The following is a 12,074-nucleotide window of genomic DNA, read 5'->3' as shown; positions in this document are numbered from 1 at the left end:
ACTACATGTTTCTATCTATCTATCTATCTATCTATCTATCTATCTATCTATCTATCTATCTATCTATCTATCTATCTATCTATCTATCTATCTATCTATCTATCTATCTATCTATCTATCTATCTATCTATCTATCTATCTATCTATCTATCTATCTATCTATCTATCTATCTATATATATATATATATATATATATATATATATATATATATATATATATATATATATATATATATATATATATGTTGAGGGTAGAAGAAAATCAAGTCGGGTTTTTCGTCTCTACAAGCCTGTTTCGTGAGTAAATCACTCGTCAGGACGAAAAACCCGACTTGATTTTCTTCTACCCTCAACATATACTCCGCTCTGCGTGCAGACGTATCGAGCACTGTACTACGGACAAATCTTACCACTGACTTCCTATATATATATATATATATATATATATATATATATATATATATATATATATATATATATATATATATATATATATATATATATATATATATATATATATATATATATATATATACAATCTATAATGCATATTATTTCAATAACAGACAAGTAAGAAATTTCTTAGTGTCCGCGTTTCTATAGTGAACAGGTCCATATGTACATATATACATGTTTATATTTTAATCATTCAGCGTAAAAAAAAATTCTTGCCAATGGTATGTATCGTTTTCACACACTAAATAGTTCTATTTATACACAATGTTGTTTGTAAATACAGTGTACTGTGATCGATTTCGTGCGGGTATGTGAGAGGACATTCACAGGGGCATGTATTATTGCTATAATAGATTGCCGTTTTCCCCTTACATGTAGGAATATATAGTCAAAAGGTTGTTATATTTAGTCTGTAGACCTGGAAAACAACAATCTATGAAATATTACACGCCCCTATATTGGACATGGGACATGAGGATCTGGAATCCGAAGGGGGTGCGCCCTCTGTGTGAGAGGTGAGAAAATTAGGTTAATGTGTCGCGACTATCCGTACACGGTTAATCTGCATTGTCAACAATGTAGGCGTCTGACGTCAGGGAGTGTGAAGCCTTCATCGATCGATCATGCACAGCGCTTGAGACCCCTCACCTTCACACACGCTGATTGGGCGACTTAGAAGTACCAATACCACCATCAAACCGCTCATCGCGTCGTTTGCAGTTAGGTTTGTATGCAACATCTGTTATTTCCACAGTCCGTCTAAGTTCTATTTAATACGATTGAGACTGTGACTATGCAATGTTTACAAATATTATGCCATAAATGTGGACACTTGTCTTTTTATTGAGGTCAACACTTCATCCACAGCTATATAGAGGAACAGTGCTCCATCATCAATTGAACTATCGCCATGGATCCAGACTGCAGTAATGATGTGATGATGGAACCAGTGGTGTACATGTGACTCGGTGTGGGTGGTATTTCTGTATGAGCATCGATATATTACATTGATTTTGGAACAATTACATTGTGCTTATACCACTCACACACACGATGGAGACAAACACCACCAGATAAATTACATTTTAGAAAACTTGTTTAATTTTCTTAAAATTGAAGACTGGTCTCTTTTATTGCATGGGAAATTGTGATCTTCGCTCGGTGACCTGGCCTTCTCGAGAACAAAACGCTAAAACTGCAAACCAGTGAAATTTGAAGCTAGAAGTACATAAAAATTATCTATAGTATTATAACACTCGCCTCACCAAGGGAAACTTTTGCCCTGTTTGCAGACTGTGATGATCTTGACATTGACCTCCCCATCTTATTGATAGTTTGTTCCATTTCTGTGAATGTTTGTTGTTGTATTCTACTTTCTAGTTTACCTAGCTGGGTACACATAAAGGTATTATTGTTCAGTGACAGTTTAAACAGTTTTAGTGAGTTTCCACCTTTAATAGTCACCCTGGATGCATGACTTTACATGGACACAGTGAGTCAGGACTTGATTCTGACATAATGTTTATCTCTTTAGTCAGTAAGCAGGAGGACTCAGTAACAACTGAAAGGAAACTTGACCCATTGCATTTGCAGTGGAGTACAATATGTGGTGAACCATGGCAAGGTGCAACTGTACGTGGTTCACAGAATATGCATATCAAAAGATGTTTTAAAATGTCAAAAAGTCCCCAGACATTAACTGCCATGTCTGAAGAAACTCATGAAATGCTAGGGATCATAAACTATGTAAACAACAAACACAAAGCTCATTTTTAGTTTTTCACTGCAATTCTTTAAATATTTTTCTGTCATGTTGTTTCACTTGACCTGAATACCAGAAAACAAAAGCTACCACAAGCCATCAGTAATGTCAATACCTAAATTCTAATATTGAAGGCAAGCATATGTCTTTTAAGTTGTCTGTTTTGTTTACATTGCAAATTAAGTGGACCCTCCATGTTGTTGAAAATTAACATTTTTTTTAAAGTTTATTTTTCTAAAACAAAGTTCTTATCATCATGATAACCTCTGCCCTTGGGCAACGCTGCAACTATTTAAAAATATATCAGGGAATATTACGAGAGAGAAACAACATATTTATTCAGTTGAACCACCGTCCCAGACTTGTCTATGGTTGAACTCAACCAGTCTAGTATGTTTACAGTGCTGTCGAGATATACAGCTGAGAAGATATGATGCTAGGAGGTACGACCAGCTAACGATGTATCTCGACAGTGCAGTAAACAGGTTACAACCAGCTTGGTTTCTGATTGAAGTTTGGTGTGCAGTTGCAGTTACTCATATCAACCTTCAATGCAGTATTTTTTCTTTTTTTATTAATATTTTATCACTATTAAGCTATTTTTTTAAATACCAATTCATAGTTATTCAGACACTTTTAGTCTAAAAGAAAGGTAAACTGCGTGAAAAATTAACAAAAAAATCAAAGTTTTTGCAGAAAATTTGGCGGGAAGTGCTTTGGTGTAGAGATGTTATAATAAACATTGAGTTAGGGAGTCCATCCAGCTGTCAGACTGTTTGTTCCTTGGAAGCTTGGCCCATTCATTATCGGTACTCTGATATGGGTAGCTTTAGTGTGGCCAAAGCTTGGTAAACATACTATTTAGGGCATGTACACAAGTGGAGACATTTTCATTTTGAACAAAGTGACATAACTTAAGGTGAGGTAATATTTATGTGTTGTATAATTAGGTAAGAATTATAGTTTCTTTTGAAAGCTTATAATGCAGTCCTTCGATCATGGTGTGGCACTCCCAGGGGTGAACAAATCCACTGGTCCTGGGTCCAGGACTAGTGTCTTTTGGGTGGGCCACACAAATTTTACATTGTCTGGTCTGTCGGACCAGTACCTTACTGTTAATAACTATGTTAAAAAGTTGTCTGAATATACAGATTCATAGGTAAGATTTAATGTTTCACATTAGCTGGACCTGGGACCACTAATTCTTTCAGCAGGACCCACTGGATTTTTTAGGGCACTGGTCCAAGGACCACCAGTTCACAAAATGATTTGTTCACCCCTGACTCCACTAAGCTATGTATCATGAACGACTGCGTTCTACAGTCTAAGGAAACTAGATAAAGCTACAAAATATAAATTGTAATCTTATGGCTCAGATACTTGACTGTCTGGCTTGATAGTTTGTCATTTTGAAAAGTCAATATGTTGTGTTAGATAGCCAAGTTTCTGTGCTATAATATTTTTCGATGTTTGGTGAATGTGAGTGTATACAACTATAACTATAGGTTATAAAATGGAATTTTGATTCGGAAACTTTTAAACATAGTAAGTTTTCATCAATATGTATTACTTATTTTTCACACTTCTGAACATCAAACTGAACTCTAAATATGAGTAGCTATGTATTTGCATTTAGGGCATTTTGTTACTGTTGGTCCTAACTGTGAATTTGAGTAACTGGTGAGGTAGTTGAAAGAAAGAAAGAAAATCTTCAGAAGTCATTTTGTATTCAGATACTGATTCAGACTTATTGTAGTGTAGTCATAAATACCTATGAATTATTTTGAAGAAATTTAAGTGAGATTTAGCAAGGTCTGAATAGTTTTTAGAATAATTGTATTTGTCAAATAATTTGGGAAGGTTAATAAGTCATTGAAAACACTAACAAAATTAATACCATTGCACTTTGTAGCATAATTCAAATTTTTCAAATGTTGTTGAAATAAAATGATTCAGTCATTTGTAATTTAACAACTTGTTACATCATGGTAAAAGGTTTGGTTGTTGTCGATAAAAGAGACACTGGAATATATATATGTACATAATTTTAGGAACTGCCAGCTTTGCTACTTCTCTGTCACAGGGGACCGTTAGTTTATCATAATTTTTTTTAGCGTCCATTATAGATTACAGGATACTTTGTGAGCGCATAGATATAGATCACAGTCACTTGTGAACTAATATTCTATTCCAGGATGGGGATATATTCTAGTCTAGGATGATCATAATGCAAAATAATGACGTTATTATAGGTATTTACGATATTCAAAAAATACCGTTACGTACTACAGGTCACTTTTTCTTATCCGAAACAGTGACCCGTAACGGTATCGTATCATATCATTTTTGTATTATGATCATCCTAGACTAGAATATATCACCACCATCCTGGAATGGAATATTAGTTCACAAGTGACTGTGATATTGATAGATATTTAGGCCAGGTTAAAATAATGACAATTGATAGACAGACAGTCAGGGCCTGAAAATATGAAATGAAATGAAATGAAATGATAGCCAATAAAAAACAGCTGAATTTTCTTTCAGTTCATGACTTGCAATTGTAGTCAAGCAGTCATATGTATGACTCTGGATACCAAGGTCATTGTGACCTACTAAAGAAAGACAATATATGCTGATGCAATCATGTGTATGGATTACAAATTCTGAACTCAAAAGATACTTGGAAGCATTATGCAACTAACCAAATAAACCTTCCATTCTGTCTTATCAGACCTTTGTCTGCTGTTGGTAAAAAATCTCTCCACAGTTTTTTCTTTGTCTTTTTCTCCAAGTTTATCCTACAGGTATGGTGTAGTTATTATAGAATAGAATCTTTATTGCATGGCCATTAAGAAAAGTACATTTCTTCATTGGATTTTCTGCAGTAAGTGTTTGGTGCTAAAATAAACTAGTAAATATACAAACTAGAGTAATAATAGTTAACAAAATATAACAAAATAAGGTTTATATGAAAGTGTAAACTTTAGGTTAGGTAAATGTAATGTATAATAATAATTATGATAATATATAAACAATGCATTGTCTGTAAAAAGTCTTTCATATTTTATTTTTTCAAAACTTGAAAAAGTCCCCCCATTTCTGGTCACTCTGTCTCCTAGTCTGTAAGATGCAGACATTCGTGCCACGCTATCAGCCAGCACTCATTGTCTAGTCTGTCTAAGATAAAGACATTCGTGCCACGCTATCAACCAGCACTCATGCCTGATAGGGTTGAACAACACGACATATCTTACAGTCTATCTGTCACCAAGAACAAACATATGCTTAAGCCTAATAAAAAAAATTGTGTGGTTCTGATTATGCTTAAGTTTAGAATAGGTTTAGGGTTAGATTTTTTTTATTTTGTTACATATTTATTTTCATGTGTGAGTGTCTAGTTCAGGTTTTCCATTGTTTTCCAAATGGTGTCTGTGTTGTTTATTTCTTCCTATCAGATGTACAGCCATTACTGATTGGAAGAATAGTTTTATATTATCTTTTTAAGTTGAGGTCAGTTTCCACATCCACTATTTCTCGTGAGATTTCACAATTTTTGCGATTTTATTTTTTTTTCTCGAATACATAAAGAAAGGTCGGCAGTGAAAAACTAAGTTGTGTCAGGTAACCGGAACCAAACAATTATTTTTTTTTTAGGCCTTACAGTATTTTTTCAAAGATTTGTTTCTGTTTCCTTTGTTTGTGTCAGTGTGCATGTAGATATTATATCCTTATGTTTGATATCTGAGTAGAAGTCGTGTTCCCTGCCAATATGTGACAAAATATATTTGAACGAATAGTAAATTAACTCTAATTGTAGTACAGCCTGGTAATCAAGGTTCATACACATGTACAGGGATGGTGAGGAAATTTAAAATACAGACCTAAAATAGAACAAGATATGCAAATTAAAGTAGTGTTACAGTAGGGTTTCTGTTACCATGACAACACTCAGATTTACAGAGACAGATCAAACTACATTATTGGTGATGTAGTTTTGAAAATCGTAAGTGTGGAAATAAAAATTACAAAAAAATTTAATACTTCCAAACTACATGTATTTTGTCGTCACCATACTTACTTAGTAAAAGTAAATGAAATCACTTAATTCCTTTATTTGCAGTAATTATATATATCAAGATGGGTTTCGGCAGTTCAAAACCTCAGCTCCAAGAAAACATCAAGGCTGTGATTGTTGGTGGTGGTTATGCTGGAATAACATTGGCTAAGAATTTACAGGGACGTTGTCAAATGGTGTTAATTGATCCTAAAGACGCTTTCCATCATAACATGGGTGCTATGAGAGCTGCTGTAGAACCTGGTAAATAGAAATTATTCAATTTTTAAAACGTTTTTTCATAAAAAGATTGAAAATATCATGAAACGACTATCCGGAATCCAAAGTTTACAAACCTTTCTATACATCCCACAGTGATGACCCCTTTTAATAAGTCAGCTATTAATCTTCAACAATAGGCCTTTCCAAAATTTGCCGTGGTGGCACTCTACTTCCTGTCTCTGTGTGTACCTTGGGGGTATACATGGTATAGGTTACTCGGTTAATCATACAGCACTGCTGCTGTTCTCAATGTCTGAACTATAAGAAAACATCCCTGATGTACATTTCTACAGAAAACCAAGGGACAAAGCTATTAAGAAACAGTACTATGAGGTGATGATACCCCCAATTTGAGTGAGGGCGCTGTATTCTCAATTTCCTGTTTGCAGTCTGAAATGGCGTATTGTATCTGACTTTTATTCCTGCACAGCGTACTTTCTTATGTACAAAAAGCAAGCTACTTCGCGATCAAATTTTTAATTAAATCAGTAGTACTGTATTTCTGCTTCTACCGTTCTATACAGGATTTGTTATGAGGACACTTATACCATACAATAAAACATTTGGTGATGATTTCAAACGTGGTGCAGTGATGTCAATTGATCCAGCTACCAATACTGTTACTCTTGACAACGGCGAGACCATTCCATTTACACATCTTTACATCGCTACTGGATCTAAGGGACCATTTCCAGGGAAACTAACCACACCTCTTAAAGTCAGTTTGGAAGAAGGAAAAGCTATGTATGATGGTATATCCAAACAGGTAATAATTATTAGTATGTCTCTTCCAAATATTTTTCTTTGTTCAGCCAAGGAAAATATAAGTAACCTAAGGGACCTTGTCACTTTGAGTTGAAGACAGGAAGTGACAAAACTTGTATGTTACAAGTATTTTCCAGCTGAATGAACAAAAATATTTGGGAAAATACAACATTATAACTCCTCAAGCAAAATTTATGAAAAATCTGGAAGAGAAACTCCGATGTTTAACATTTGACATTTATGTGTATAGAACGTCCAAGGTATAAATCCTATATATTCTGTTTGAGCATGTTGAACTTGGCTTGGGTATAGTATAAATGTTACTATCTGATATCAATGGATATATGGCAGTCATCAAATCTGAATTCAAGAACAAACTTTACACACACACATGTTCAAAAAAGTATTTGGTGTGATTGACAACACAGCTTCTGCTACACGTGCTTTGCATGCATAACTATAGGTGCGTGTTAGAATTTGTCAACCTTCTTGTTCTATTTTGAACCTCCAGCATGAGGTGAAATGTTATTGCAGGTACTGAGAATAAGTTGACCTTGTTCTTTTTTGAACCTCTAGCATGAGGTAAAATGCTATTACAGGTACTGAGTATAAGTCAACCTTGTTCTATTTTGAACCTCTAGCATGAGGTAAAAGTGAGAATAAGTCGATCTTGTTCTGTTTTGAACGTCTAGCATGAGGTAAAATGCTATTACAGGTACTGAGAATAAGTCAGCCATCTTGTTCTATTTTGACCCTCTAGCATGAGGTGAAATGCTATTGCAAATACTAAGAATAAGTCAGCCTTCTTGTTCTATTTGGACCCTCTAGCATGAGGTGAAATGTTATTGCAGGTACTGAGAATTTATTATACCATCCACTGTTAAATAATTGTGTCCATTTCATGCAGATTGAAGCAGCTGATAATATTGTGTTAGTTGGAGGAGGGGCAGTCGGTGTGGAACTTGCCGGTGAAATAGCCACAGACTACGCCGGTAAAAAACAAGTGACTTTAATTCATCCACATCAGAAAATTGCTGACCCCAATACAAACGACAAGTTTCAGGCAAATCTGAAAGGACAACTGGAAAATCTGGGTGTAAAACTAGTTCTAGGTGAGTTAATGTGAGAGAGATCAAAATGAATGATTAAAATGGAGGCAATTGATCAAATAATAATTAATAATGTTAATTTTACACCTTCTGTTGTCATTGCAGTGGTGGCTTCCAGGGTGAGATCTTCATTATAATACCTGTACATATAGCTATAATGCTGTCTTTCATATTCCTTGTTCTGTTGGTTTCAAATTCCATCCTGTTATTTATGTTCTTACAGGTGAACGTGTCAGTAATCTAGATTCCTTGCCCACTGGTTGTACCACGCAAAGTCTTAACACAGTGACAACAGATAAAGGCAGTCAGATTCAAGCCAACTTGGTTGTACCGTGTACAGGACTGAAACCTAACTCTACAGCTTATCACAGTAGTCTAGGTAAGTGAATCAAAGAAGGATACTCTAGAAAGAAATGTATAAATTGTTCCAGGAATGAGGATGAACAGCGACAGGGCTGGCATTGGGATTGAGTTGTCTTCTGATCTTAGTGTAAGGCTCTGGCTAGTAACTTTATATGTACATAACTATTTATATGGTTTATGAGTTCAGGCTTAATCACTTTGCTCAATACTGGTATACAATTTGAAGAAATTAAAAAATGTTTTATTTTCATTTAACTTTTTTACACCCCAGATACTTATTTTGGACTTAAAAGATAGAAAATTTTGGGATATTAGATACCATTTTCTCATCCAATTTTATTTAATGGGTAAGGTACCTAGATCGTGAACAATTTATCTGCTATTGTGGGCTTGCCAGTCTTTCTTGATGAACAAATGAACAAATACATGGGCTTGATGGTGGGGGTGGGCAGTCAACAACAACTTCTCAAAATAGACATTGTGTAAACAAACACACTAAACGTTTGCCTGTGTGAGGGCGCTTGCTGGTGTGAGGGCGCTTGCCCGTGTGAGGGCGCTAACCTGAGTAAGTACGGTAAATGCAACATTTTTGATGAAAATGTTTGTGATGTACAATAAACCGCATGTTTTGGAGTTTTATATTGGGTTAAAACTTTTTATGTTAATGATGAAAGAACCAGTCTTGGGTTGGGACACCCCCTCCATCTACCCCCTTCAAGTTTGATGATTTCATTGTATATTGACAAATTCGGACAAAGCTGGATGTTTAGTTATGTGATAACCATGTGATTATCATGTGACCATTTTCTTCAGGCAGTAAAATGGACAATGATGGTCGCCTGAAGGTCAATGACTACCTTCAAGTTGAAGGTCATAAGAATATATATGCATTAGGAGACTGTGCCAATGTGAAAGAGACAAAATTAGCATACAATGCTGGTGTGCATGCCGACTTGGTGACCAAGAACTTGGAGAGCGAATCTCAAGGCAAAGAACTGAAACCATATAAACCAGGTGAGGAATAATACAAAGTTTATATATAGTTTTCAAATTACAAGGATGCATGGAAAGAAATTGCATTATGTTACACATAGGCCTCCCAAAAAGAATACTAGTAATTGTTTCTGGTCAGTTCACGCATCACTTATATACCCCCGCATTGATGTGTTTGTCCAGCCTATGCAGTCTGCAGATCTGTCGGAAAACACAAAAATCACCCTTCCTAATTCAGTGAAGACAACTGCAGAGCCAATCCTGAACAAGCAAATGACATCTGCCCCACATACACACTTGCTCTAAAGTACTAAATAAAAAGAAGAGTAACTGTCATAAATAGTAGACTAAGTGACAGGTTTGTTGAAAATCCAAAAAAAAATCATATTGTCACCCCATTTTAGACAAACTGTCCTGACCAGATACAATAGAGATACATGTATTTCATGAATCTTAGCTAACAAGTATAGGCTATATAGCCCTCAACTGTCATTGCTCACAATATAGTCCAATATCTGCATTTGAACAGCACTCCTCGTGGCCAAACTGTATAATCTTTTGTTTTTCTGGTAACTTGGCTATGGACTATTGCAAGTACATGGATAAGAAATATATTTTTTGTGTATTTTAAAATACTGACATGACTGTGAACATAATTAGGTCATGTGACAGACACATGAAAGTCATGAGTTATAGATAGATACATTCATCCATGTAACAACAACCACTATCACTGTAACAATTATAACTTTGTGACCACTATCTTCTCAACATTGTGATTTCAGGTGGTTTCTTCATGGCATTATCGTGCGGACGTAATGGTGGTATCATGACATCAGGGGGATGGGTAATTGGTAGTTTTATAGCCAAACAAATCAAATCTAAAGACGTCTTTGTCTCTATGGTATGGAAGAAAATGGGACAACCCATCCCAGAAGTTAAGAAATAGTATTTATAAAAGCAGTTATTGTCTATTTTTGTTGGTTGGTCACGGGACAATTTTAGTTAGATTTTAGTGGACGCCTAGATGGAAATTTTAGGTTGATCTTGTTAGTGACCATAAATCTGTAATGAATGATTCAAAGTATGTTCATAATGATGGCGCCTTTGGTTCTGTAGCAACCCTGAGAGTGTGATTCGTAGACTCAAATTCTACAGGGAAATCTTGCTATGTACATGTACTGGCATTTTGTTTCTTTTCCTATGTGTTTTTACTCTTATAATGTGACCTACAATCTCAAAAGCATTCATATTAGTTATCTCTTTCCATGATTCCAAAAAAAAGAATATTTAAGAGTCAAATTTGTTCCTCATAGGAAGCCCGTTTCATATTAGCATTCATGTTTGATACAACCACACAGAAACCAATAAGAAACTGCACATTCTATACTTTCAGTGATTTCTTACTTTGTGTCGTGTAAATGAAATTTAAATTTAAATACACTGCAACCAGAAGCAGCACCAATATTTAGATGTCTACATGGTGGCTAGTTAATTTATTTCATTCAGACAAAAATTCGCAAGAAACTATTAATTCAATCCTGCTACCTTATAGTGTAACATATTGTGCACTTTATTTTTGGTTTCTGTGTATTTGTATCAAACAGAGCCAGTGAACACTAACATGAAATGTGCTGTACAATAGCAGAGGAAGTATATAACACAGGATTCTAATATCTTCATCAAATAATGTTCTTAAATTATGCCAGATTTTCTTCAAACATAACATTCAATTCTGCCATTCATTCTTTTTAAAAGTAACTAATTCAGTAGTCTGTAAGGTACGCCGTGACGGGGCGCCCTCAGCCATCGGCCAGCCCCTAACACGTGTGAAAGGAGGCCAGTGAGGGCGAAACGTCACGACGTATCTTACAGTCTACTAATTCAGTGACTGAAAAATTTTTTCTAAAAGTGTTTTTTTCTTACTATTTCTTGTAATACGTCTTTCATAGGAATTGCTTTATGAAAGATATATTTTTTTTTTCGTTTTAGTTTTAGTTTGTTGCTCTTTTTAGATACAGAAGAGTCTAATGAAGATTTTTAAGAGGAAAATATGACAGACAGAGATATGTAAAATTTATATCTTAAAAGTTTATTAACCCCCTTAATGAACCAGTGTGGAAAATAAATGCAATGATCATACACCTTGACTCATGTATTCGTATGTTAATATTTGACTTGACCTTCACGGTGTGCTGGACAGTTTGTGATTACCTGGTAGTGTCTTTAAGTGTTTTAAAATGGAGATGACTTCTTCCAAAATGAGGTGCATTTTCTTCAGTTTGT

General features: G+C 34.9%; 1 protein-coding gene across 4 annotated transcripts in view; it reads left to right on the top strand.

Annotated features, from left to right (window-relative positions):
- Window positions 1-11,895, top strand: part of LOC144442436 (ferroptosis suppressor protein 1-like) — a 39,195-nt gene extending 27,300 nt beyond the window's left edge. The window contains exons 1-7 of one of the 4 annotated variants that reach the window (XM_078131783.1): window positions 986-1,181; window positions 6,343-6,540; window positions 7,083-7,324; window positions 8,231-8,435; window positions 8,656-8,811; window positions 9,609-9,809; window positions 10,574-11,895. In XM_078131783.1, the coding sequence (XP_077987909.1) occupies window positions 6,360-6,540; window positions 7,083-7,324; window positions 8,231-8,435; window positions 8,656-8,811; window positions 9,609-9,809; window positions 10,574-10,737 (1,149 nt within the window). In that variant the 5' untranslated portion in view covers window positions 986-1,181; window positions 6,343-6,359 and the 3' untranslated portion in view covers window positions 10,738-11,895. Of the gene's footprint in view, window positions 1-985; window positions 1,182-3,011; window positions 3,139-6,342; window positions 6,541-7,082; window positions 7,325-8,230; window positions 8,436-8,655; window positions 8,816-9,608; window positions 9,810-10,573 lie in introns of those variants that run through there. The other 3 variants (XM_078131786.1, XM_078131784.1, XM_078131785.1) reach the window with 3 other exon arrangements.
- The last annotated feature ends 179 nt before the right edge of the window (window positions 11,896-12,074 follow it).

Source organism: Glandiceps talaboti, chromosome 11, assembly GCF_964340395.1.
Source record: "Glandiceps talaboti chromosome 11, keGlaTala1.1, whole genome shotgun sequence".
Lineage (NCBI taxonomy): Eukaryota > Metazoa > Hemichordata > Enteropneusta > Spengelidae > Glandiceps > Glandiceps talaboti.
The sequence above is the reverse complement of the archived record's forward strand: the minus strand, read 5'-3'. Positions and strand labels throughout refer to the sequence as shown.